General features: G+C 40.5%; 2 protein-coding genes across 2 annotated transcripts in view; one reads left to right on the forward strand and one right to left on the reverse strand.

Moving 5' to 3' along the window:
• The first annotated feature begins 19,755 nt into the window (after positions 1-19,755).
• LOC143879305 (homeobox-leucine zipper protein HAT5-like) lies at positions 19,756-22,342 on the forward strand. Its single transcript, XM_077381640.1, has 4 exons — positions 19,756-20,308; positions 20,566-20,699; positions 21,149-21,388; positions 21,801-22,342. The coding sequence occupies exons 1-4, from the start codon at positions 20,227-20,229 to the stop codon at positions 22,152-22,154; spliced, it is 810 nt and encodes a 269-aa protein (XP_077237755.1). The 5' UTR covers positions 19,756-20,226; the 3' UTR covers positions 22,155-22,342.
• A 3,432-nt stretch (positions 22,343-25,774) lies between these two features.
• Positions 25,775-26,759, reverse strand: part of LOC143879306 (methyl-CpG-binding domain-containing protein 9-like) — a 29,644-nt gene continuing 28,659 nt past the window's right edge. Inside the window, exon 10 of the mRNA XM_077381641.1 lies at positions 25,775-26,732. Coding sequence (XP_077237756.1) covers positions 26,493-26,732 — 240 coding nt within the window. The 3' untranslated portion in view covers positions 25,775-26,492. The remainder of the gene's footprint in view (positions 26,733-26,759) is intronic.

Raw genomic sequence — 26,759 nt, forward strand, 5'->3', positions numbered from 1 at the left:
TAATAGAGGAGGAGGAGGAGAAGAAAAGGAGAAGAGAAGAGAAGAGAAGAGAAGAGAGAGAGAGAGAGAGGAAGAGAAGAGAAGAAAGAGAAAGAGGAAGAGAGAGAGAAGAAGGAAAAAGAAAATCCACTACCAAGTAAGTCTTTTATAATAGTCTCTCTTTCATGGTTGGTTCTACCACCTAAAATTATTTGAAAGCAATGATCTCTTTCAATGGTTGGTTCTACCACCTAAATTATTTAATGATCTCTTTCATGGTTGGTTCTACCACCTACCTATATTTTATTTGAAGTAATGGTTGGTTTTACCACCTATATGGATAAAGTAATGGTTGGTTCTACCACCTATATACTTAACGGTGAAATACTAGCATAGTAACCGTAAAGTAAACTTTATCAACTTATGGTGAAATGAATAGTGACATGATGGGGCCCACATAAATAGTGACATGATGGGGCCCACATAAATAGTGACATGCAGGGCCCACATAAATAGTGACATGATGGGGCCCACATGAATAGTAGCATGTGGGGCCCACATGAATAGTGAACACAGGGAACCTTATTTTAGGACATAAATGGACACAGAAAGGACAAGTGTTGTCTGTGTGATATTAAAAGGACCTAGACTAAAATAAGTTGACCTATTTCACTTATTTGCCTACAGGAGCCATCTCGTCCTACTGCGACTATAAGAAAAGGCAGGTGACAGCTAGACCTTGTCTTGTAATGGTGTTCAATATAATTGTCTATGCAATGTAGCTCTGCTTATAAATTGCCTGATAAATACCTGCTTAGTGAATTTATACTCGCTTGCCTGGAATCAAATGAATTGAAATGAATGCTGGAATCAAATGAATTGAAATGAATGCAGGAAGAAAGGCAAAGGTAAGTAATTGCATACATGTTGCATACATGGGGGAAAGTGAAGGGGAACTTAAGGGTGTGGTGGAATCATCCTGGGACCTAAGGTCCAAAGGCCAACGCGAGAAGCGTGTACTGCCTTTCGTTGGCAAACCAACCAAAAAGGGAAAGTATCCCCGAGGGATAGTATCCCCGGCTCGGCAAAATGCGAGACCGTAATCCAAGTCCATAACGTCACTACCTTCAGACAGGGGTAGTGGTTAGCCGTGCGGCAAGGACACCGGCAGAAAAAAATAAAATAAAATGAAAAAGTCAGAAAAGAACTGACAGAAAAATAATTGGGGGAAAAGCCGGATGTACCTGGGGAATGTGCTGTCTCATAATTATTGCATGCATAGCATACATTGAAATTATTGTCATTCCTTTTATTTATATTGCCATGGGCATTGTAATCTTTATTATATTGTTTCTAGACATTATTGAGGATGTGGATTATATTGTATGCACTGTTATTATTGTCTCTTTTACTTTGCTCGGTCTTTGGATGACCCTGCTTTGACGTTGATTCCTCCACCACAGGGGTTGAGGCATTAGATGGCGGAGCATTTGCAAATGAAGGAACCATGGGATAAGGGACTGTGTGATCAGAGAGTTCGTTCCTGGAGTCCTTGCATTTTGACGTCTTACGTCATGTATCATTTTTAAGTTGTAATAAGATTCTATCGGGATCGTCGTTGATGCTTGTATAAAAAAAAAAATATTTCCATGATTTTTACTTTCTTTTGCTCGTAGCGACACGACGGAAATCGGGTCGTTACAGTTGTGGTATCAGAGCTCTGGGTTTTTGTGAAATACCTGGACTTCGTGAGAGTGGGTAGATTATAGGATTGGGGTAGACAATTAAGACTTGTCGACCAAAATATATGCACTCTGATTTTATACCCTTAAAGGGAAGACACAATAGTAAATTTTAATACCTACTCAATTAATGACAACAAAGTCTTCTATTAGCAGATGTATCAGAGGAGGGGAGCTGCTAACCAGGCGAATGTCCCTACTAATGATGGACATGAACCATCTCAGCTCGTTACGCATGGCCCAGTTCAACCTCAAAATCAGGATAGTCTGCAAATGCTTGCAGAAATTCTTAAACAGAATCAGATAGCTAATCAGACCGCCCTTCAGGCCATCGCAGCCAATCTCGGGAATCGTCAGGAGTCGAGACCTCGTGAGGATGCCTCTCAGATGCATCGTCAGTTCCGAGACTACCATCCATCTGAGTTTACTGGTTCAGGTGATCCCTTAGCGGCAGATCATTGGATTACAGAGATAGAGGGGATCTTTGCAGTAATGGAGTGCTCAAGTATTCAGAAGATGCGTTTTGCTTCCTTCTTACTGAAGGGAGAAGCGGGTGTCTGGTGGCGGACTATGATTCAGAACTATCCCGCAGTCTTGTCAGGGACTTGGGGACAGTTCAAGTCTCGCTTCAATGAGCAGTTCTTTCCGGAGCGCATAAGAGATCAATTGGCGGGGCAGTTCGCAGAACTAAAGCAGGGGGCTTTGACTGTGGCTCAGTATGGAGCCAAGTTCAGAGAGCTGTCTCGTTTTGCACCTGGATATGCAGCAACAGAGGCAGATCGGGTTCGGAAATTTGTTAGCGGTCTTCGCCCTTCCATTAAGGCGAGTATCGTTAACCTTGGTTCTAGGACCTTGGCAGAAGCCTGTGAGAAGGCCGAGGTGGCAGAAGACTGTGAGAAGTCAGTACAGGCAGCTAGATCTCAATCTATTGTTAGCAGGAATCAGGGACCTCCACCCAAAAAGCAGAGGACGGATGGTGGATCGCAATCCAAGACCTTGTGCTCTCTTTGCGGAAAATTCCATTCAGGCCAGTGTTGGAAATCAATAAATGTCTGTTTCAATTGTGGGGATCCCAACCATAAGCAGAGGGATTGCCCTAAAAAGAAGCGTCAGCAGTATACCGGACAGCCATATCAGCAGCAGCAGCAGGCTCTTCCTAGACCTCCATTCCAGCCGCAGCAGCAAAATCAGTGGAGGGGAAACCCAAAGCTCATACCAGTTCAAGGAAGAAATGCACCCCAAGCTCCTATAAATCGGGTCTTTGCCTTGAGTCAGCGCGACGCTGAAGCATCCGATGCAGTTATCGAAGGACAGCTTCACGTTAATGGTATATCTGTTCATGTCTTATTTGATTCTGGCTCTACATTATCATTTATATCGCCTGATTTTGTTCGAGAAGTAGCTTTATCTCCTGTACCCTTACTACATCCGTTGAGAGTGGTCACACCAATAGGTGATGTGGTAATTACTGACTTGGTATGTAAGGGTTGCAAAATTAAAATTAGGGACCGGGAGCTTTTGGGAGACCTTGTATTGCTGAATATGAATGACTTCAAGGTCATCTTAGGCATGAACTGGTTGGCGTCTTACCACGCCAGTGTGGATTGTTTCCATAAGGTGGTGGTGTTCAGAATACCCGGAGAGGAAGAATTCTTATTTAAGGGTGTGAAGCGCCCTGGCAAAATCAAAATTATTGCTGCATTAAGGGCCCAGAAAATGTTAAGTAGGGGATGTGAAGGTTTCTTGGCGTATGTGAAGAAAGAGGATGATGGTGTAGGGTTATCAGCAGCTGATATTCCCGTGGTAAGTGAATTCCTTGATGTTTTTCCAGAGGATCTCACGGAGTTGCCTCCCCACAGGGAGATCGACTTCACCATTGCTCTCGAGCCAGGAACCTTACCCATTTCCAAAGCACCTTATCGGATGGCCCCTGCCGAGTTGAAGGAATTGAAGGAACAGTTGTCTGAGTTGCTTGAGAAAGGATTCATCAGGCCAAGTTATTCGCCGTGGGGTGCTCCTGTTCTACTTGTTAAAAAGAAGGATGGCAGCCTCCGTTTATGCATCGATTATCGGCAACTGAATAAGGTTACTGTCAAAAATCGTTATCCTTTGCCTAGGATCGACGATCTTTTTGACCAGTTGCAGGGAGCTTGTCACTTTTCTAAGATTGACCTCAGATCAGGGTATCATCAGCTTCGTGTCAGAGATGAGGACATATCCAAGACAGCTTTTAGGACCCGATACGGTCATTTTGAATTCGTGGTAATGCCTTTTGGCCTGACGAATGCTCCAGCTATCTTTATGGATGTAATGAACAGGATCTTCAAACCCTTCTTAGATCAGTTCATTGTGGTATTTATTGATGATATTCTCATTTATTCTAAGTCCAAGGAAGATCATGCAGAGCATCTAAGGAGAGCACTTGAAACTTTGAGGCAGAATCATTTATTTGCCAAGTTTTCAAAGTGCGAGTTTTGGTTAGAGAGCGTGACATTCCTAGGTCACGTGGTCTCTAAGGAGGGCATCTCAGTTGACCCAGTTAAAGTAGAGGCGGTGTTGCGTTGGAAACAGCCTTCTAACGCAACTGAGGTCAGGAGTTTCTTGGGGCTAGCTGGTTATTACCGAAAATTTGTTGAGGGATTTTCGGCATTGGCTGGTCCTCTGACCAAGTTGACTAGAAAGAATGTCAAGTTTATTTGGGCGGAAGAGTGTGAGCTCAGTTTCCAGGAATTAAAGAAGAGGTTGACTTCGTCGCCTGTTCTTGTCCTCCCTTCTGAAGGAGTGGATTTTGTTATTTATAGCGATGCTTCCATAAAGGGGTTAGGTTGTGTACTTATGCAGGATGGGAAGGTGATTGCATATGGCTCACGGCAGTTGAAGCGGCATGAGGTAAATTACCCTATCCATGACTTAGAATTGGCAGCTGTGGTTTTTGCGCTCAGGATCTGGCGTCATTATTTGTATGGTGTGAAGTTTGAGGTTTTTACGGACCACAAAAGCCTCAAATACCTGTTTGATCAGAAAGAATTAAATATGCGCCAGAGGAGGTGGCTTGAGTTCTTAAAAGACTACGATTTTACATTGAGCTACCATCCAGGTAAAGCCAATGTGGTTGCCGATGCTCTCAGTAGGCAAGGATGTACTAAACTTGCATGCTTGCTGATGGAAGAGTGGAAACTTCTTGAGCAGTTTAGAGATTTGACTCTGGATATTTGCAAAGTGGGTGAAAAATCAGTCTTAGCAAATTTTCGAGTTCAGTCAGACTTTTTGGAGTTGATAAAGGCGGCTCAAGCAGATGATGCAGAGTTGATCAAGTTGAAGAAAGAAGTAGATTCCAGACCAGACTTTTCAATTGGGGCAGACGGTTTCTTGTACTTTAAAAGCAGGATATGTGTGCCAGCTAAAGAAGATCTCAGAAGAAGTATCTTGGATGAGGCTCATAAGTCTCGCTACACCATTCACCCGGGTAGCACCAAGATGTATCATGATTTGAAAAGAAACTTCTGGTGGAGCGGAATGAAAAGAGAAGTGGCTAGCTATGTTTCGAAATGCTTGACTTGTCAGAAAATAAAGATTGAGCATCAGAAACCTGGAGGCACTCTAAAGCCTTTGGAGATACCCATGTGGAAGTGGGATAGTATTTCTATGGACTTCATCATGGGTTTGCCCAAAACCAAGAGCGGTTGTGATAGCATCTGGGTGATTGTTGATCGTCTCACCAAATCTGCACATTTTATCGCCATGAAAAAGACTTGGACTATGAACAAGTTGGCGGAGGTGTATGTGGCGCAAATTATCAGATTGCATGGGGTACCTGCTTCTATAATATCTGACAGGGACACCAGATTCACTTCTAGGTTTTGGTGTGGGTTGCAAGAAGCTTTGGGGTCGAAGCTAAATTTTAGTACTGCCTATCATCCTCAGACGGATGGTCAGACCGAGAGGGTTAACCAGATTGTGGAGGACCTATTGAGAGCCTGTATTCTCGATTTTGGGGGAGACTGGGAGCGTCATTTGCCCCTAGTCGAATTTGCTTATAATAACAGTTATCAGCAAAGTATTCAGATGGCTCCCTTCGAGGCTCTTTATGGTCGTGCTTGTAGATCACCATTGTGTTGGGTTGAAGTTGGTGAAAGGCAGTTGCTTGGGCCGAAATTGGTGGAAGAAACTTCTGAGAAAGTAACCTTGATCAAGGAAAGGTTAAAGGCAGCTCAGAGTAGGCAGAAGAGCTATGCCGATCAGCGGCGTAGAGAGCTCGAGTTCGCTGAAGGAGATATGGTTTTTGTTAAAATCTCGCCTTTCAAAGCAGTTATGCGGTTCGGCAGGAAAGGTAAGTTGAGCCCTCGTTACATCGGGCCTTATCGCATCTCTAAGCAAATTGGATCTCGAGCTTATGAGTTGGAATTACCTCCAAACCTTGATCAGATGCATAATGTATTTCATGTATCCATGCTTCGTCTATATCATCCCGACCCTTCTCACGTGCTAGAAGAGGACGAGGTGGAGCTTCAGGGTGATTGGTCCTTTTCGGAAGGACCTGTGCGCATTCTGGAGCGCAAGGACAGAGTTTTGCGGAACAAGTCGATTCCCCTTGTCAGAGTACTTTGGCGTCACCATGGCGTCGATGAGACTACTTGGGAGCGAGAATCCGATATACAGAAAAATTTTCCAGAATTATTTGGAGGTACGCCTTTAGTTACTTAGTGATAGAGAGGAATTTCGGGGACGAAATTTTTTTAAGGGGGGTAGAATGTAAGAACCGGTAAAATAGATATATATATATATATATATATATATAAATATAAAAATGGCCTCATAGGTGGGTAATCATCGGCCATTACTCATTTTCCCCAAGTTAATCGGGCATGAGGACATCTGGCATAATGGGGCGTACACGATTCGAACCCAAGTCTAAGCTAAGATTGAACGGCTTCCTACCACTAAGCCACCGCCCCAGATGTCAACAAAAACGGAATAGATATATATATATGTTAAAAATTTCCAATAGTCACTATTCACAATAGTCACTATGCGAGATTACTATGCAGAAATACTATGCAAGTTCACTATTGAGATACACTATTTAAAAGTATTATTCACAGTAGGACCCACCGAGTACTATTTACAAACGAGTCCCACCATCAGTAGGTCCCACATCAGCGGGCCCCACACCCGCAGGTCCCACATCAGCGGGCCCCACATCAGCGGGCCCCACACAAGTAGGTCTCACACAAGTAGGTCCCACACAAGCGGGCCCCACGACCAGCGGGTCCTACCACCAGCGGGACCCATCCCTAGTGGAAACGAAAATATCATCGCACCGACGAAAATAATAATAAAAAAATGCAAAAATACTATTGACCGACAAAATTAATAATAAAAAAAAATATTATTAACTATGCAAAATACTGTTAACCGACGAAAATAATAATTTAAAATAGTAAATAGTTTTTACTATGCAAAAGTACTATGCAAAAATACTATTGACCGACAGAAATAATAATTTAAAATAGTAAATAGTCTTTACTATGCAAAAAGTACTATGCAAAAAAATGTCTATTAATAGAGGAGGAGGAGGAGAAGAAAAGGAGAAGAGAAGAGAAGAGAAGAGAAGAGAGAGAGAGAGAGAGGAAGAGAAGAGAAGAAAGAGAAAGAGGAAGAGAGAGAGAAGAAGGAAAAAGAAAATCCACTACCAAGTAAGTCTTTTATAATAGTCTCTCTTTCATGGTTGGTTCTACCACCTAAAATTATTTGAAAGCAATGATCTCTTTCAATGGTTGGTTCTACCACCTAAATTATTTAATGATCTCTTTCATGGTTGGTTCTACCACCTACCTATATTTTATTTGAAGTAATGGTTGGTTTTACCACCTATATGGATAAAGTAATGGTTGGTTCTACCACCTATATACTTAACGGTGAAATACTAGCATAGTAACCGTAAAGTAAACTTTATCAACTTATGGTGAAATGAATAGTGACATGATGGGGCCCACATAAATAGTGACATGATGGGGCCCACATAAATAGTGACATGCAGGGCCCACATAAATAGTGACATGATGGGGCCCACATGAATAGTAGCATGTGGGGCCCACATGAATAGTGAACACAGGGAACCTTATTTTAGGACATAAATGGACACAGAAAGGACAAGTGTTGTCTGTGTGATATTAAAAGGACCTAGACTAAAATAAGTTGACCTATTTCACTTATTTGCCTACAGGAGCCATCTCGTCCTACTGCGACTATAAGAAAAGGCAGGTGACAGCTAGACCTTGTCTTGTAATGGTGTTCAATATAATTGTCTATGCAATGTAGCTCTGCTTATAAATTGCCTGATAAATACCTGCTTAGTGAATTTATACTCGCTTGCCTGGAATCAAATGAATTGAAATGAATGCTGGAATCAAATGAATTGAAATGAATGCAGGAAGAAAGGCAAAGGTAAGTAATTGCATACATGTTGCATACATGGGGGAAAGTGAAGGGGAACTTAAGGGTGTGGTGGAATCATCCTGGGACCTAAGGTCCAAAGGCCAACGCGAGAAGCGTGTACTGCCTTTCGTTGGCAAACCAACCAAAAAGGGAAAGTATCCCCGAGGGATAGTATCCCCGGCTCGGCAAAATGCGAGACCGTAATCCAAGTCCATAACGTCACTACCTTCAGACAGGGGTAGTGGTTAGCCGTGCGGCAAGGACACCGGCAGAAAAAAATAAAATAAAATGAAAAAGTCAGAAAAGAACTGACAGAAAAATAATTGGGGGAAAAGCCGGATGTACCTGGGGAATGTGCTGTCTCATAATTATTGCATGCATAGCATACATTGAAATTATTGTCATTCCTTTTATTTATATTGCCATGGGCATTGTAATCTTTATTATATTGTTTCTAGACATTATTGAGGATGTGGATTATATTGTATGCACTGTTATTATTGTCTCTTTTACTTTGCTCGGTCTTTGGATGACCCTGCTTTGACGTTGATTCCTCCACCACAGGGGTTGAGGCATTAGATGGCGGAGCATTTGCAAATGAAGGAACCATGGGATAAGGGACTGTGTGATCAGAGAGTTCGTTCCTGGAGTCCTTGCATTTTGACGTCTTACGTCATGTATCATTTTTAAGTTGTAATAAGATTCTATCGGGATCGTCGTTGATGCTTGTATAAAAAAAAAAATATTTCCATGATTTTTACTTTCTTTTGCTCGTAGCGACACGACGGAAATCGGGTCGTTACAATTTTGATCCCTCAACTCACTATAAAAAGGGGACTCGACTTCACAAAATCCTTCCTGGTAGATCATCATTGTCTCCCCCAAATCAGCCAAACCCAGCCCATAAATCAGCTCCGGCTCTTAAGTCTCCTCCCAATCCCTTCATAACACCGGATCCTAACCTAGAGATCGCTTTCAGGCCACCAAGAAACCCAACCCTAGATGAATTCATCCAACCCCATCTTCAACCGCCTGAGTCTCACTCACTGAGTCAACTCAGTCCACCAAGCCAATTCGCCCATCCCAACCAAGACTCGCCCTCCTCCTCGGGACCATCAAAATTAGTAAGGGCGGGAAAATTCGAAACCCTTACCGGGTTTGGAATTGGAAGACAAGCGGACCAAAACTCAAATGGGTCTTTCACGGAAATCGAGGTTCCCCGCCCAGAAAATTCAAATTTGCCCGCTCCCCCAAGCCCAAAAAAAACCCTCTTCATACATCAAAATCTCCCGCCCCAGAGAACTCAAAGCTCAATCCCTCCCTCTGTCGCCCCTACTCAAGCAAACTCCTGGCCTTCCCTCCCTCTGTCGCCCCTACTCAAGCAAACTCCTGGCCTTCCCTCCCCTCAAATGGGAAATGGGCTGGTCTCTTTGCCTCAAACCCAAAAGCTGCTGTTGACACCAAAATCCACTTCTTCTCCCCAATCTCCCCGGAAGAAGGAGACTTCGGGGCTAAGAATATGTGGGAATATTGCCTTCTAGGTTATTTTCTGGGTCGAAGACCTTATTACCTAGCTCTAAAAACCCATTTATCCAGGAAATGGAATCCTAAGGGAGACTTCCAGCTTGTTGCCCTTCCGAACAGTTTTTTCCTGTTCAAATTTTCTAATGAAGAAGACTGCAGAAAAGTATTGGAAACCCCTACCACTTATGGAGGCAGAACTCTGATTCTTCAAAAATAGTCTCCGGATTGTGCATTGGAAAAGCTGAAGCTAACCTCCATACCTTTATGGATAAAATAGACTCACATACGCCTGAGTATGTGTTGAAATCTCTGCAAAGGACTCCCTACCAGACATAATCCACATCCAAACCCCTACTGGCTTAGAGACCCAAGCTGTAGAATATGATTGGAGGCCAAGAGCCTACCAACACTGCAAAGAATTCAGCTACAATTCAGACAGATGTGCCCAAACTGCCCAAAGGCCGACTCCTCAAGGGAAGAAGAAGCAAGAATGGATCCCCAAAAAAGCAATTGGGAAACCAGGAAATAATTCGGTTGCACCTTCCCAAGAAGAAAAGAAACCCCCCCCCCCCCAGCTATTGATATCCAAATTAATAACCCATTTGACATTTTGGTTTCAATGGAATCTGATAAGAACCCATCATATTCAGAGAAAGACCCCAACTCTCAATCCTCAGAAATCCAACCTCCCAAAGAAAACCCCCTCTACTCCAGTCAGGCCCAAGACCCTTCTCTTACTACATCCCCAACCAAGGCCCAAACCCCTTCACAAATTTCAAACGGCAGTCCCATTGCCCCCCAGTCAAATTAAGCCTTCCTCTTCTGGACCTGGTACCCAACCTCAACCATTTAACCCTCCTCCCAGACCAAACAACTCCCAACCCCCACCCCCCATCACAGATAATCATGATGTCTTTGGTGGATTGTTAGTTCGAGCCGATTCGAGGCCTGAGAAGGAACAAATTGAACCTTGTCATAGTAAGGAGGAGGCAATTAAGCTTGAAACAGAGTACTCCTCCAAAGAAGAGTCGGAAATGGAAGCTGATGAAGAAGAACACCCCCACCTGAAGAAAAAAGAAACCCTCCATCAAAGGAAAACTAAATCTTCTAAGGTTCAGAAGCTGAGGAAGAGCCAGAGACCAAGGTATTTTAGCCAGAAGATGAAAGACGCCTTGGATCATTAGTGCCTCAATCATGAGAACCGGCTCTAGATTTCACATGATTTCACATGTTCTCTCTATTCTCTTTCTTGTTTTGTTATCAAGGGTATTATTATCTTTGTTGTTTCCCCCTCCCTTAGTCATTGTTCTCAGGATTGGGGAGTGGTCTTGTTTCTTTCATTGTAATATCTTTCTTTAATTAATATACTGGTAGGGGTCCGCCTAACCCCAGCTTACCGATTATTTAAAAAAAAAAAAAAAAAAACTGTTTACTTTTCTGTGTTCGGGAAGAGATTAATTTCATTATAAACAAGGGGAAATGATTTTTTCGCCCCCTGTAGGATAATGCACTCCACTTTTAACGAGAATTGTGGGCAGACTGACTTTAACACTTTGACGTCAAATTAACATTACAAGTGGGGTGCATCATCCTACAGGGGGCGAAAAAAATCATCACCCATAAGTTTTATAATATCATTAAAAAGGTGAAAAGCTAAATTGCTAGAGATGGACTTAGTCAGACAGAGGTGAAACCATCTCCAAAATATTTTAACAATGTTCACAAATTTATATGCTTTAATTAAACGTCTGCCTCAAGTTACCTTTCCAAAGGGAAATTATTAAACTAAATTTATAATCATGCAATGGTTGCGCTACAAGTAGAAGGTGCGTTTTTGTTTAGTAAACAAGCAAAAAGGAAATGAGATGACAAAGCAGAGAGAGGTGAAAACTGCTAGGGAGAAAGGCGATTTGATTGTGTTGGATTTTAACTTTCACCTGTTTTAGGTGAACTTAGGCTTGAGATATTTTAACTATACATTGACATTTCAAGTCCGGTGATAACAAAGTTCTTAAATTTTGGAAACCTTGGAAACTTTTGAAGTTCTCTGAAAAAATCAGGTGACACTAACTTGAGACTAGTCAAGTCCGTGAAAGGTCACGGAAATCATTCCTAACTAAACCTCCTTAAACGCACTTGGGACAGCCTTTTAGCAGAAATCCCCCCTTTTGTTCCTGTTAAAATGACTTCATTTTAGGGGAGGGGGGGGGGGGGGGGGGGGAATCAAACAAAGGGGCAGAAATGCTGTCACATTTGGGGGAAAAAACAAGATAAAAGATTAAAACTAAAGTAGCAAATCATATTATATAGAGAAGAGACCGAGTGCGAATCTATAACTTACTGGTACCTTTATTATTATGAGGGATTTCATAGGGGCCATTGCAGAAGGCATTTCGCTCCCGGGCTGTTGCATGTGAGAGCAGACACACAAGCTCAGATTTAATTCATTCGAGGCCACTGCTCTCACATGCAACATCCCAGGCGAGAAATGATTTCTGCGATGGTCCCTATCAAATTGCTTATCATGAATATGTGTTATAAATTTATAATAAGTAACCACCATGTTAGTGAACCAAAACAAGTGGGCCCATGCCAGCACTAAGCAAAATATCGTCGAAACGCGTGGCCAACTGGCCGTCTTCCTTTAAAGCATGGAAGATTCTTTTTGTTTTGTTTTAGGACATGTGGTATCTTTGCCCCTCCATGCCCAATTCTCATTACTACACTGATGCGAGCCACCATCTCTGTTGTGGGGTCCATCCCATGTGATGGGCCCACACACCCACACACAACATATTAGGATCCTAATTAGGAAAGAAAAGAAAGGAGACCTATTTAGAAAAGTAAAAGGAGAAAATCAAAGAATCGTGGGTGTCCTAATATAAAAATGAAAAGAAAGAAAAAAGAGAGACTAAAACTAGAAAATAAAGTATGTACTTCTCAAGTGTGTTCTTAGTAGACCTGGCAAACGGGTGGGTGGAACTGGACCCCACCCGTACGGGCAGGGTGGACCCGCATGTCACCCATTTTTTTAATGAATTTTTGTTTGTTTCAGTTTTTTAAAGATTTTTGTTGTTTTTATAGGGATTTACTAGCCACCTTCGCCAAAGGCTACTTCTCGCCCACCTTTTGCAATTGCATGTGATGATAGCCATTTATATATATATATATATATATATATATATATATATATATATATATATATATATATATATATATATAGAGGAAACTGTTGGTGAGCTTAAGCTCACTAAACTTATGGTGAGCTAGCTTTCCCAATCACATGGGTCCCACATTTTGGGGAGTGATCCAAACCATTCATTTGCAAGGCCTTATCATAGATAGGGGGTGTACCAAAAATCAGCTCCATAGGATCATCCTAACCCCTCCATTTGTGGAGGACAAAAATTGGGCAGATTTGTGTCTGTCCATTTTTGTCCTCCACAAATGGAGGGGTTAGGATGATCCTATGGAGCTGATTTTTGGTACACCCCCCATCTATGTAAGGGACTTTCAAATGAATGGTTTGGATCATCCTAACAAAGTGGGCCCCCATGTGATTGGGCAAGCTAGCTCACCATAAGTTTGGTGAGCTTAAGCTCACCAACAGTTTCCTCATATATATATATATATATAATTTTTTTTTTTTCAAATTTGTCTTATTAATTGACGTGGTACAAACTGCAAAGGATGGGAGAAATACGTTTCTGCAAAGTTGGCTAGCAATAATAAGTTTTGTAGAAAATTTTTGGGGAAGATAATCGAATAGCGCTAGGTCTTCAATAAATACACCATCTATAGCAAGAGCATCAGCAAGACTTAGCCGATCTTCACACATGATGAAACACTAATGATGAAGATCTCGACCAGTCAAGAATCTCGTCAAAGAACCGGTCAAACATCTAGGGATGATTGAAGAACCGCTAAGCCAACGGATGACATTTAAAGAATTCCCTTCTACCACCACATTAACTAGACGATCTCTAGCTAGCTAACAACTTAATGCCTTGATGGTGTTCTCACCTCTGTTGTGAGGTGATCATGTGTGTCTCTATTTTTTTTGGGTTGGGGGGTTGTCTTCATATCTGTGGTAAACCTCAAGTTTTAGGGGACAAATTTGACAAGAAAGATAGTATAATATTTTGGTATTTTAGGGAATCTCTCTCATCTTTGTCCCATGGCTTTTTCTTTCACACTGAGGAGTATTTTACGTAAATTTGGAATCATTTCTAGTTTCTCTTTTTATAGTTCTCTCTCTCCTGTTCTAATTTGTTTTGTGGGATGATTTATTTTTCCAGTCATTTTCACAAAAATATTTGTGAGGTTTTTTTATTTTTTTAATTTTCACACAAAAGAGAAAGACCTTGCTTCCGCATTTGATAATGAATAATGTTTTGTTAATAAAGGGATATCCAAGTGGTGAAGATCACTACATCCGTTAGTAAAGTTTGCAAAGAATTATTGCAAAATTGCATCACTTCATAGACAAAATGCATCAAATACGATCGATCACTCATAGAGACAAGCCATTGAATTAAATTAGTAAGACAAATTTAGCTTTGAGGTGGCTTTTCTCTCTTGAAAAAGAGGGGCCGCGGAATGGCTTTGTCTGAAATTGCCTACACTCCCAGACCCAGATATAGCTAGGCTATTGACATGACATCGGCGAGAATATGTATTGATAAGAGAACAACTCACTTTGTTTTACACTTATTCGACCGGCTAAGAGCTCTTTGGAAATTATAATAACCTTTTACTATTGGATAAAACACTTAAAACAAGGCGAGTTTGTCCCATTATTAAAACATGCTCACGCAGTTATCGGCCTCCTGTGTGTGTGTTAGAGAGAGAGAGAGAGAGAGAGAGAGAGAGAGAGAGAGAGAGATGGGTAGGTCTTTGACACTGTCATAGTATTCTTTATGCATTTGGAAAAAGAAAGCAGCACTAACTTATATATGCTCCCACTTTATCGTCCTATATCTCAAAAGCATTGTTCTTGCTTTGATTTGTCCTGTCAACCTTGAACTAACCTATTCTTCATATCCACCTTTCCTCAAAAGCAAAATACTCCAATCCATTATCACTCAGAAGATACTACTTAATTCCTTGCAACAAATACAAAATGAAAGCAAAAGCCCCTCTTCCGACTCCTCCCATTCATTTGAATCCACAACTTAAAATCTCTTCTATGTGGAGACTGATTCAGTGCATAAAAAACGGTATTGCACCGAAACTGGATGTATAATATCCATCGACCCAAATTGTCCTATTGATGGATCACCAATGGTCTTCTTTTATGCCCTTAACAAAAGTTTAAAGCTATGGTTGGCAAATAATAACAATTGATCAGGAAACTTACACCAATTCAATTCCAACACCAGCCCATCGATCCGATGGTGGTGGTTTATAATTTATACATTTAATTTGTATGTATACACCGTAGCAAGATAATTGCTTGCTCCATTTGGGTTTCATTCAAGTTTTGGTTATGATTTTGATAAAATTTTGGATCATATATAGTGAAGATCATGGTGAAGATGGTGGTGGTTTATATGTTATACATTGAATTTTGGTGTATACACCTTAGCAATATAATTGCTCCAATACGGTTTCAATCTACTTCTGGTTATGATTTCCCATATCCATTGTGATTTGTGAAGGAAATCATAGGGCTGATAAGTTCATTAACTTTGGGATCTAATGTCCCGATTTAGTTGTAATGAGATGCCCAAATTGTAGGTGGCCAAATGACTTGTTTTGGGTTTCCTTTGAGTTTATTTCCCTTTTTTGCTGGTTTGCCAAGATGGTATTTGTATGTCAATAAAATTAATTGTTCAAAATAAAAATACTCAGAGTGATCACTAAAAAAAAAATCTACAGTGCTATGTGACAAAATGTCTATAGGTAGGGAAAAGACGTACACTTAATTTGTACAATGACAAATATTTTAGTATTTTGTGAAACATTGAACACTATGCTTAATGGCATAATTCAATAGCATGCCCCTAGATGAAGGTTTCTTTTTCCTAGGTTCCATTTATGTGACTGTGAAGTGAATTTTTAGTCCACCAGGAACTCCGTACCACAGCAGATATATAGGTGCAAGTACGCACCGTAGACCGGATTCCAGACTTGCATCTCACGAGGGTGGCCGAAACCATCCCTGCATGAACTCATGAAAAGCCTAGAGATTGGCCTAACCACAAGACATACCGCGATGTTGAGACCTCAGTATAGTTAAACCTCCACACTGGTGGTCTCCCACGTACAATGTGGATATTTTAATATATTCATAAAACACTAAATCATATGATTAAAGGCATACTTTTATAACAAAAACCCCTAGTTTGGTTTTTTTTTTTTCCTAGATTCTATTTATGTAACTATGAAATGAATTTTAGGAGACCATGAACAACATTATTCACCTTATAAAGATTCTTCCTCTCTTATTCTGTTGGGGAAGAGCCAGACCCATTTTCATATTTTTATGAGAAAATGCCCTTTTTTTAATTGAAAGATATAAATATTTTCTTATCTAATGTCACAGGTGGACATCTGGCTAACACATGGAAAGATGTAACATATCAATATTTCTCTAGATCCAAAGGTAAAATCTTTTTTAAATGGGTGTTGACTCGTTTAAAATCTTAAATGGATATTATTTAGTCTATCCCCCTTTTTTTTTATTTTTTTAATGTTTTTTTCACTTTATATTTTCTTTCTCTTCCACTATAAAAGAAAGCTTTGATTCTTTGGGGCCCACTGCTAAAGGGCTCTCTTCACATAAGTGGACTCTGGGATCAGAATCTAGTGTTTGAAGACGTGTTCAGATACATTGAAGTTGAAATTACCTGAATAGGTTTTAAAATTTTGGGACAAGTGTCTAAACCTCCATGGGTTAGAAGTGATGGGACCCACCTTTTAGGAGACCATGGACAACATTATCTCCAGTGTACTGATCATTAATCAGGAACAAGTTGCACCATTTTCATTAATTACAAGTTATTTTTAATCTGTCACCTCAAATTTGGAGAATTTGTGTCGCCAGTGACCCAACAAATACTCATTATGGATCAACCATTGAAGTTGGCCCTCTACTTTTTGAAAAATATTATACTTACATGCAAACACCATATAAAATCTCCTATTTTTTTACTTGTTCAAAAATCCATTTAAGAAGTGGCCCTTTTAATTTATTGGGAGCCAAATTGCATGCATGAACGTTCAGATGAGTACATTAATGCTCTGGGAAGTGATATATTCGACCCCCCTTTTTTCCCAGCCACTCCCCAGTTTGTACACCGTACACTACTCATTTTACACTTGACTGAGATGGCCCACGATCACATCATTTTTCCTTCCTTTCTCACCTGTATACTGTTACGCATAGCGTAAACCTTTTTTTTTTAATGGATAATGCGGGGTTTGGCAGACCGCAACCAGACTTTATTAAAAAAAAGAGAAAACAGATCACACTCTATGATAGATGACTCCCATGGAATCCTCTACTAAAATTTGATCAAGAACAAAGGGAATATCATGAATATCAATTGGGTCCCCTTTACAGGGACAATCTTCTTTTGAGAGGTAATCAGGGAATATCAAGAACTGTGGCTGATCTCCGGCCCACAGTTTAATTTTTTGGAGGATTGCGTGGATTTTTTCAAGAGTTGCAACTTTCTTCCAGGGGCATGGTTCTTTTCCCTGGATAATATTCACCGCATGGGGTGAAACAGACTCGATCCATATCCGGATAGTTGGAGCTTTTGGGCATGAATTAAACCTTTGTGACTAGCCTCAATCTCAACATCCTGGATTGTCCCTATCTCGGTGGGGGTTAGAGAACATAGCAAAGGCAGAGCCATTTTCATCTCTGAGAATTCTGCCAATAGATCCATTATTGTTGCTTATGGAGGCATCCGTGTTGAGTTTAACCATAGGTGAGATTGGAGGGATCCATCTGCAGATTAATTTTGGGCTCATGACAATCTGAAAACAGGAGAAGATTCAAGAATGAAGCTATCTTCTGATTTCTTTCATCAAGGCTATCTTTCAAGTTGAGGGAGAGGATACGTTCTCTGGCACTGCAAAATTTTCATGACAATGCATTGTTTGTGCATTTTTTTTCCCTTTGAAGATGCAATTTTTTTTTTTTTTTTTAAATGAGAATAATTATATATAGCAAGTTTAGGAGGCCGAGATGGACCACCCATATCTACAGAGAAAATCCTTTCTGAAGGAGAAAGGTGGTTGAACCACATAATAGAACCACAGGAGACACCACGCTTAGCTAGCGCATCCGCCTTATCTTTTTAAGATACAATTGTTTCGGTCAATCCAAATATGGTAAATTGCTTGAAGTGAAGAGAAGACGCGTAGCGTAAACTTGGCCAAGTCCGAGCACATGATGTGTCTAATTTCTTGTCAAGGAAGTCACATCAGTCACTCAACGGGAAAGAGTAGAGGATGTCCACTCATTGAGGTGTGACCATTTCCAAATAAATAAACAAGTTACTAGAGACAAAACTAGAGTTTTTATATGTTGCACACGGTGGGTCCAGCTCATACATAAGGACAGCTGGGCTGGCAGAAATAGGGATGAATTTCACAAGGTAAATGACACATTAATGTTCATAAATACACAAGAATAGTCTGTGTAGCTATGACCACTCGTGTATTTTTTTAGAGGAATGCTACTCACAGACGCCCTTGCAAAAAGGATGCCAAAGGCGCAAAGGAGCACCTATTGGTCAAATTCTATTTAATAAGATGGCACAGAAAAATTAAGATCATAACCGTCTCTAATGGAATTTGGCCAATTGGGGTGCCTTTTGCCCCTTTTTTGCAAGGGCGCCTTTGAATCTAGCATTCCTCTTTTCTTTTTTTTATCTACCACGAAATAAATACACACAGAGTATTCGCATTTCGTAACTACAAATAGAAGACGTGGCCAAGAACTATCGATCGCAGGCCCACACACTGCACGACCCGGCTCACTGTTTTCTTGATGGTGCCTTGTTATGAAATGGGAATAGACAGACCATCGTGCATCTGTTCGGTTGCAAGGCACCGATTAGTGAAATAATTAGTCAATAATAGTCGTCATCAGTGAGGTGACAGGCATTGGTTCTGCCTGAAACTTATCTCGGAGAATAGTGGTTAGTTTGGCTTTCATCCAGGTAGTGCAGGGGTAGGAGTGTCATTACAAATATAGAGAAGGAAAACTCAGCTCCTAGTCACATGAGAAACTTATAATAAAAACCCTCTCCACTTATCTCACACCTCTCATCACACACACTTTTTGTGGCCGTGAGGCTTCTCTCCACCACCTCTCCACATAAATATGGGAGTTGCTAGGGACTGTCGTAAAACCGTATTTCGTGGCTGGCTGCTGCATGAGAGAGCAGCCACACATGGTCACTATTCAGCAGATTTTGTCTTTTTCATTTAATTCGTCTAAGGTGGTTGCTCTCTTATGCAACTGCCGGCCGCAAAAGTCCTTAGCAAAAGGTATTCAAAACCTTATATAGATTAAGTCGAACTGTTACATAAAGACATAGCACTTGCCATTTCTCATGAAACATATCAAAATATTCCTTCCTGAAGCATGCAAGAATATGGACTCTGAATTTGGAATTCACTCATCATAAGAAGTTTGATAAACTGACATTACAAGTGTGATTACACGTGAGAATAGTCTAGTAGTGGGCTCATATAAATTTAGTGGCCCAACAAATAAATTAAAAAGGAGATTTGCTAGCGTCCATGGCAGAAGGCATTTCGCGGATGGCCTGTTGCATGTGATCGAGAGCGCTCACTTTTCAGCAGATTTTGTCTACATTTTCTCACATGCAACGTGAAATGCCTTCGGAGATGGACGCTAGCAAAAGCCATAAATAAAAGTGGTGCTTTCAAATTTCAAAACGGATTATGTGGCAATTTGGCAGGTAGCGGACAAAAGAAATTCAGTAATTACTGCCATTTGCATGGGTATTTTTGTCGATTAAAAAAAGAAGTAAGAAGGGTATTTCCGTCATTACGAAACTTTTTCCAGCTATAAGAAAAAGCCCTTCCTGCTTCTCCAAGTTTAGTGCAAAGTTCCAAAACATCTTAACAAGAACGGAAAACTCCTTTTAGCCGGAATCTGAAAGAAAGCTTACAGAACACGCTTGTTTTTTCCCCCCCTCTTCTCAGCCTTTTTTAGGCTTCGTTCCGAATTCCAATCTCTTACTCTGCCACTTCTCCAAATTTTCCTCTCACCTCTGTTCTCTTGTTCTCCCTCACCACTACTTGGAAAAAAAAAACCCGCTGGGAAATCTGGTCTTTTTTCTCGTTATGGGATTTTCCATTTCTCCATTACAGACACCGACTCGATTGCTTTGGAGTACCAGTTTCTTTCGTCACAAGATCATGGTTTTCTGAGAAAAAACAAACAAGGAAAGGGAATTAAGAAAGGAGATAATCAACAAAGAGAGAAAGTTTGTGGTTTTCTTTTTTTTGGTTTTGTGTTATAATTTTTGGCTGAAAAATCAGTCTCTCGTTCATGGCTTCTGGCCGTCTCATCTTCGATGCTTCTTGCCATGGCAACACCCTTCTTTTTGGGAACGTTGATCACGTCTTTCGAGGTAATATAATATTTTTCTTTTTTCTGATATATGGGTTTTTATTTTTTTTAATCTTTCGATAATATTTTACATATGAAATCAAAGATCTCTATAATTCTTTTCCTTATCTACTGGTCTTGGGTTTATCAAAGAAGCCCAAGATCCGATCAGTACTCAAAGAAAAGATAATAAAGAAGAAGAAAAACCCACACTTCTATATATAAAATTCCACCCACGTTTTATCTCTAATATGAACTGAAAATATGGGATTTTTTCAGGGTCTAGATCGGTGTTTAACATGGAAGAAACCATGAAAAAACGCCCTTTTTTCAGCTCTCCAGAAGACTACATGGAAGAGGAATATTACGACGAGCAGATGCCCGAAAAGAAACGTCGCCTCACACCTGAGCAGGTTAAAATTCCCAATTCAATTTTTTTTTTCTGAATTGAATCCCTCCTCACTCACTCAACTCGACAAAACCTTTGTCCTTTGGGGTCTGCTAAGCCAGGGTTGGCGTCAGGTTGACAGCCGGCTGTAAACTTTACTACTCTTATATGAAATGAAATGAATCCCTCCTCACTATAAATTATAAAATTGCGAAAAAGGACCCAGTTAAATGTTTTTCGAATTGGCTGGGTGATGATAAATTCGCACCCTGTAGGATAATTCGCACCCCTGTTAACATGATTTGATGTCAAAAAGCGTTAAAAGTGTGCAACAACTCATGTTATCAGCGGTGCGAATTATCCTACAGGGGGTGTGAATTTATCATTAGAACCCCATCATCTTTCTTGTTAGATTTAAGTAAATTGATATTTGCACGCCCTAAGTATAAATGATAATGATGAGTACTCCACCAGGTTCACCTGTTGGAGAGGAGTTTCGAGGCAGAGAATAAGCTGGAGCCGGAGCGAAAGAGTGAACTGGCTAAGAAGCTCGGCTTACAGCCGAGACAGGTAGCCGTCTGGTTCCAAAATCGGCGCGCCAGGTGGAAGACTAAGCAGCTGGAAAGGGATTACGATATCCTCAGATCCTCTTACAATTCCCTCCTTTCTGATTACGATAACATCCTCAAGGAGAACGAGAGCCTCAAATCCGAGGTAAAATAGTAATTATGTGTTATTTTTTGGGGCACTATCGGAAAAGTGGTAAAATAATAAAAAGCATATGTTCGTTCTTACCCCCACTTTAAAAGTAGAAGTGGGGAAGAATATATTAATAGTATTATACGGTCGTACAAATGTAAAAAGGGAGTATATTCTTCTGCCTCTCCAGGAATGTGAATATTAGATGGAGATAAATAATCTCCACCGTTGATCTCGATCAACATGGGGGTCGAATAACATTTTGGGTGATGGGTCGTGCACCAAGAATATATATTAAGCAACTACCAATTTAAATTCACTAGGATCAATTGGACAGCTAGGATTGTCTGATCAATGCGATTGTTGCTCCGGGCCCCCCATCGTCCATAGAGCCCGAGAGATTAAAAATTCACTTGTTGGAGTGCAGGTGATGTCTCTAACTGAGAAGATGCAGTCCAAGGAGGTGGTGGATCAGAAGGCCGATCCTCCGCTGGAGAAAACCGACGCCATTGCTGGAATTACTGTGAAGATCGAGGACCGCCTGAGCTCCGGTAGCGGTGGGAGTGCCGTGGTGGATGAGGAGGGTCCACATCTTGTTGATAGTGGGGACTCATACTTCCCAGATGACTACCGTGCTTGCATGGGAGCTATTGATGGAGTTCAATCGGAAGAGGAAGATGTGAGTGATGACAACAAAAGCTACTTCTTGGACGTTTTTGCAGGGGCGGAGGCACAACAGCATAACGATGTTGGGAATCTTGGCTTGTGGGTCTGGTCTTAAACCTTCTTCCCCTTTACAAATGCTCTTCCTCTACATGTGTGGTAATCTCATATTTCCTACTTGCATGCTTAAAAGATAATACTCTTTCTATGCAATTGTAATAAAAATAGAACAATTTTCTGTTTTCATGTTCCTTGTATTCTACCTAATCTACTCCCCATGGTGATAATAAAGAGGTTTTTATGCGAGTTTTGTACTAGGAAGTATGGTGTAAATAATCGCTTACACCTTAATTTCCGTATAAGTGATTATTAGAATCTATTCGATCTTGATCCTATAATTGTCAGATGGACAAATGTCCAACCAACAAATGTAGAAGGTTGTTTTGGAGAGAAAAAAAAATGTCGATTTAAGTTTCAATGGTGTTGGGAATTTAACCAGGTAGAACTCACCCTTATAAGCTAGCCGTTAGAGGGAAGGGAGGGTGCCCATTCCCTTACAACCCATCCCCATCCATTTCACTTATCAGATGTGGGACTATTTGCTTTTGCGTGGAACCCCAACAATCTCCCACTCCACGCAGAAGCTACATGGACAATCTCGCCCCTCCACACGGTGCCAACGAGGAAGAAGCTACGTGGACAATCTCGCTCCTCCACGCGGCGGCAACGTGGAAGCTAGCCGTTAGAGTGAGGTGCCCATTCCCTTATAACTCAACCCAATCCATTTCACTTATCCGATGTTGGATTATTTGCTTTTGGATGGAACCCCAACAAATGGAAACAGAAAAAAAAAAACAAAAAAACAAAAATATTAAACATTGTTTTGTTTACGGTCGATTTAAGGTTCAATGCAAACAGAAAAAGAAAACAAAAATATTAGACATGAAAATACCAGTGCTTAATTCTCCCATAGGCGAAGATTACGAAGTAATAGATTAGAATAGGTCAATGATGAAAATATATTTAAAAAATCCCAACCTGAGTCTCAATACACCATTTTCACTAAAAAAAATGGAAACTATCTGACAAAAAAATCAGCTTCCCTTATTCGTTAATCGTCACAGGTGAATTAAACAATGTGATTATCGTTAATTGTCACAGCTTCCCTTAAACAATGTGATTATACAGGAATTAGATGAGGGATTATACAATGTTCGGGCGACAGGAAAATGATATATGTGTATGCTTGGGCCAGATCAGGTTCAATGATCACAACTGTTCATCCGTTGGGGTCCGTCCATCTTTAGTGGAACTAACTATAGATGAACGGTGGAGATTAATGAACAGTTGTCCCCACCGGTAGTCATCTCTCAAAGGAAGGTAGCCGTCTGGGGCACGCGTGAGCATCAATTTCGTCACAGTCGAGAGCGATTGGAATTGATATCACCACCTAACAAATATTTCATATGATGCTGATTTTCGTTGGTTTAAAAACTTGGTCATTTGCAAAAGGGAAATGATATTACCACCCAAGAATTTTGTCCTTTTGAGGATTATTTTATACGACAAGCTGATGTGGGTGACACTAAAATGAGGGGTATTTCAGTCAATTCGGTTAGAAGGTGTTGGACTTCTTGTGGGCTTGGTTTTTTCTCTGTAGAGATGAGGCCCATGAATAAAAAAAAATGTTTGGTATTGAATTGAAGATTAGATTGGACAGGAAGGTGGGTCCCCCCCATAAAACTCTCGTGGGGTAGAGAAGGTTTGTTTTGTAATGGAAAGAACGGACATGAGTACATGACCCATCCTTCTAACAGAGACATAACATGTCTTGTGTCCTCACAGCTATCTCTGCCCACACTCTCTTGTTGCCTTCTTCAACGGAAATCTCTACCCAATGATATCACCACTCCCCAGCTTTGATAACGATACTCCACGCTCTTTTTTATTGGTTGCTGATAGATTTTTGGGAACTGTAATCATGGTTTTGAATTTCAGCTGAAATCTGAAATTGGTCTAATTTTAGAAATTTCGGCGAATAAAAACCAACATTTCAAGCACTTGTACCAAATTTCAGGATTTCGGCTGAAATTTCGGTTTCCTAGGTTCAAAATCTAACGACCATCCAGCTTATCAGAAAACTTGTAGCTAGATGACTTAGAAAAATGAAAGAAAATGGAATCTGTAGATCACATCAAAGTCAGTAGAAGTAGTAGAGACTTTATCCATGTCTAAATAAATAAGTAAATGATGCGTGTGAATTGAAATGTATGATGTCTACAGTAAACATGATTGAAATGAATAAAAAATAGCCACACATCTGGAGTAAAGCAAGAAAGACATTTTCAACGGAAAATATTTTCTCGGGATTCTTTTTTCTTTCAACAATTTAAAGGAAAAGAGTAATGCTAGTAAGGTATTTAAGAGGAAAGCTTTAATATAGCGCCCCTCGTTGATTAATCTTTTTTTTTTTTTCTTTGTTTTTTTGAAAATTGACACACTCGTTGATCTTGTCTATGTTTGGACTATAGACAACGAAGAATAGAGGGAGGAAGAGAAATAGTAGATCAAACACAGAAATTAATACAAAATGGAAAATTAAATAGTAACCGAATCCATTTCCCATTCTAAAATCTTCTACCCCCATTGAGATTTAATCTAGATAAGTAAAACATGGGTTTTGTAAATTTTCCTTAGGGAAACTATTTCAGCGCTCCAATGTTTTGATAAACATGGGCTCACTTGTATGTCAAGTAGTATTGAAAGGGTTTTAAGAGCTTTTTGAGAACCTGATAAACATGCGCTTGCTCGCTTGTTTGTCATGTAGTACTGAAAGGGTTTTAAGAGCTTTTTGAGAACCGTAATATCCTCTGACATCCCTTTAAATACTACACGGCAAACAAGTGGAGCGCATGTTTATCAAAACACTGGAGCGCAGAAATCATTTCCCTTTTCCTTATTATGTTCAAGTTTTGTATTATTTTTCAACCAACTCCTACCTTCTGGATTGCACCCTATCTGAATTACTAGGTAGAGGTTTCTACAGCTTACAAGAACTTGCTCAAGAGAAATGAAATTTCAGTTTTTCACTTCTCTTACATTAAACCTAAACTGACACAGAAAAAGAAAATAAAACATTGGTTTTGTAAATTTTTCTTATTATGCTTAAGTTCTCTATTTTCCCTACTCCCACCTGCTCCATTGCACCCAAAGGGCCAAAATCTGCATTCCTAGGGCACTGTTTGTTTGGCCTATTGGATTTGGAGAACCGATTGAACTGATAATTGGACTCAAAATTAAACGTAAATTCGAGACCAATAATCAGTTTTGGAATCACAATCGGTTCTAAAAATCAGAACAAAAAGGGCCTAAGTGAAAGTTACAACTTCTAATCGGAAAGTTCTCGAAAGAAATGAAAATGTAGAGTTCCCTTTCCCTTACCTGCTACATTGCTGGGAAAATCCCTCTTCTGCCTCGCTGGCTAGGACTTTTTGTAGCCCTGGAATGGAGTTCGCAGACCTTATGCCACCACTGGCAATGGTTGCTGTTAGTAAAGTCGATCCTGTAACCTTCATCATAGCACGGCATAATCTCATTCCCATGACAAACCCCATGAGGCTGAGGCAGCTGAGAAATTTGTATGCAGATGAATACATAGACAGACGTCTCTTTTGCAAATAACAACTCTTGTTGTCAATAACTCAGAAAAGAGCTTCCACAAACTCACCTTACAAGTCGTTTCAGGCTACCAATTCTTTATAGAAAAACAACAAAGATACCATTAACAAAGAGATACCATTGTTTTTGTACACCTGCTGTCATTAGGATGGTTGTTTGGGAGAGAATCCGGAAAAAAAAAAAAAAAATTTAAATAAAGTGGCTTTCTGCCATTTTCCTACATGTATAATGGCTGCTAAATGTTGTTTCAGTTCTTAAATCCTATCATCAGCCAATCAAAAAGGGTTTGAGATCCATTACCAAAACACGGGAAGGGGGTGTTAATGGATGACAGATAAAGAATGATATATTTGATTATACCTGCACTTAGTTTCGGCTTCTTTTACATGGTTACTTTTGTATGTTGATAACGGTCTTCTACAACGAGACTTCTCTTCAAATGATGAAGTATCAACCACTCCTGCTGGGAAGCATTCTCATACCACAAGCACCAAGTCCAACATTTCCTCTCCATGTACACCTCAATAAGCTCTGCTTTTTTAATCCAGCATTTGTATGTTAGCATGTCAGATATGCTCTATATTTATATACACAGTTGCTCCAGCATTGGCAGAGTGGCCTTGAGTCTTCTCTCTCCTCTGCAAGGGAAGGGCAAGTGATTTCCTATGAAACAGGGAGCACCACGCGGTGTGGTGGTGATCCCTTTCACATTTATAGGGTTTCCAGACAGTGCCACCGATATTTGATTCCCTACAAAATTTAGGTGCAGGTTTCAAAATCATCTATCAGTGTCCTTTCTCTTCTTCCCGGGCTTGCTCACCTTCGGGTTGTCTACTGGGTCTGAACTGGATGTTGTCTTCTGATATACAATAGCAGCATCCAATCCATATATGCGGAGAGAAAGAGCTGAAAGAGTGGGCGTCTTAGCTGCTGCTGTGAGGGATGACCAATACCACCATTCAGTTCTCAAGTGTTCTGTCTTTATCAGGTTTTCAAATATCATTGTTGCTTGAATCATCTGCGCACAATCCAATAAGAATGGTCG

This window comes from Tasmannia lanceolata, unplaced genomic scaffold, assembly GCF_043159265.1.
Source record: "Tasmannia lanceolata isolate RefF3 unplaced genomic scaffold, GAP_Taslan_0.1 ptg000006l, whole genome shotgun sequence".
Classification (NCBI taxonomy): domain Eukaryota; kingdom Viridiplantae; phylum Streptophyta; class Magnoliopsida; order Canellales; family Winteraceae; genus Tasmannia; species Tasmannia lanceolata.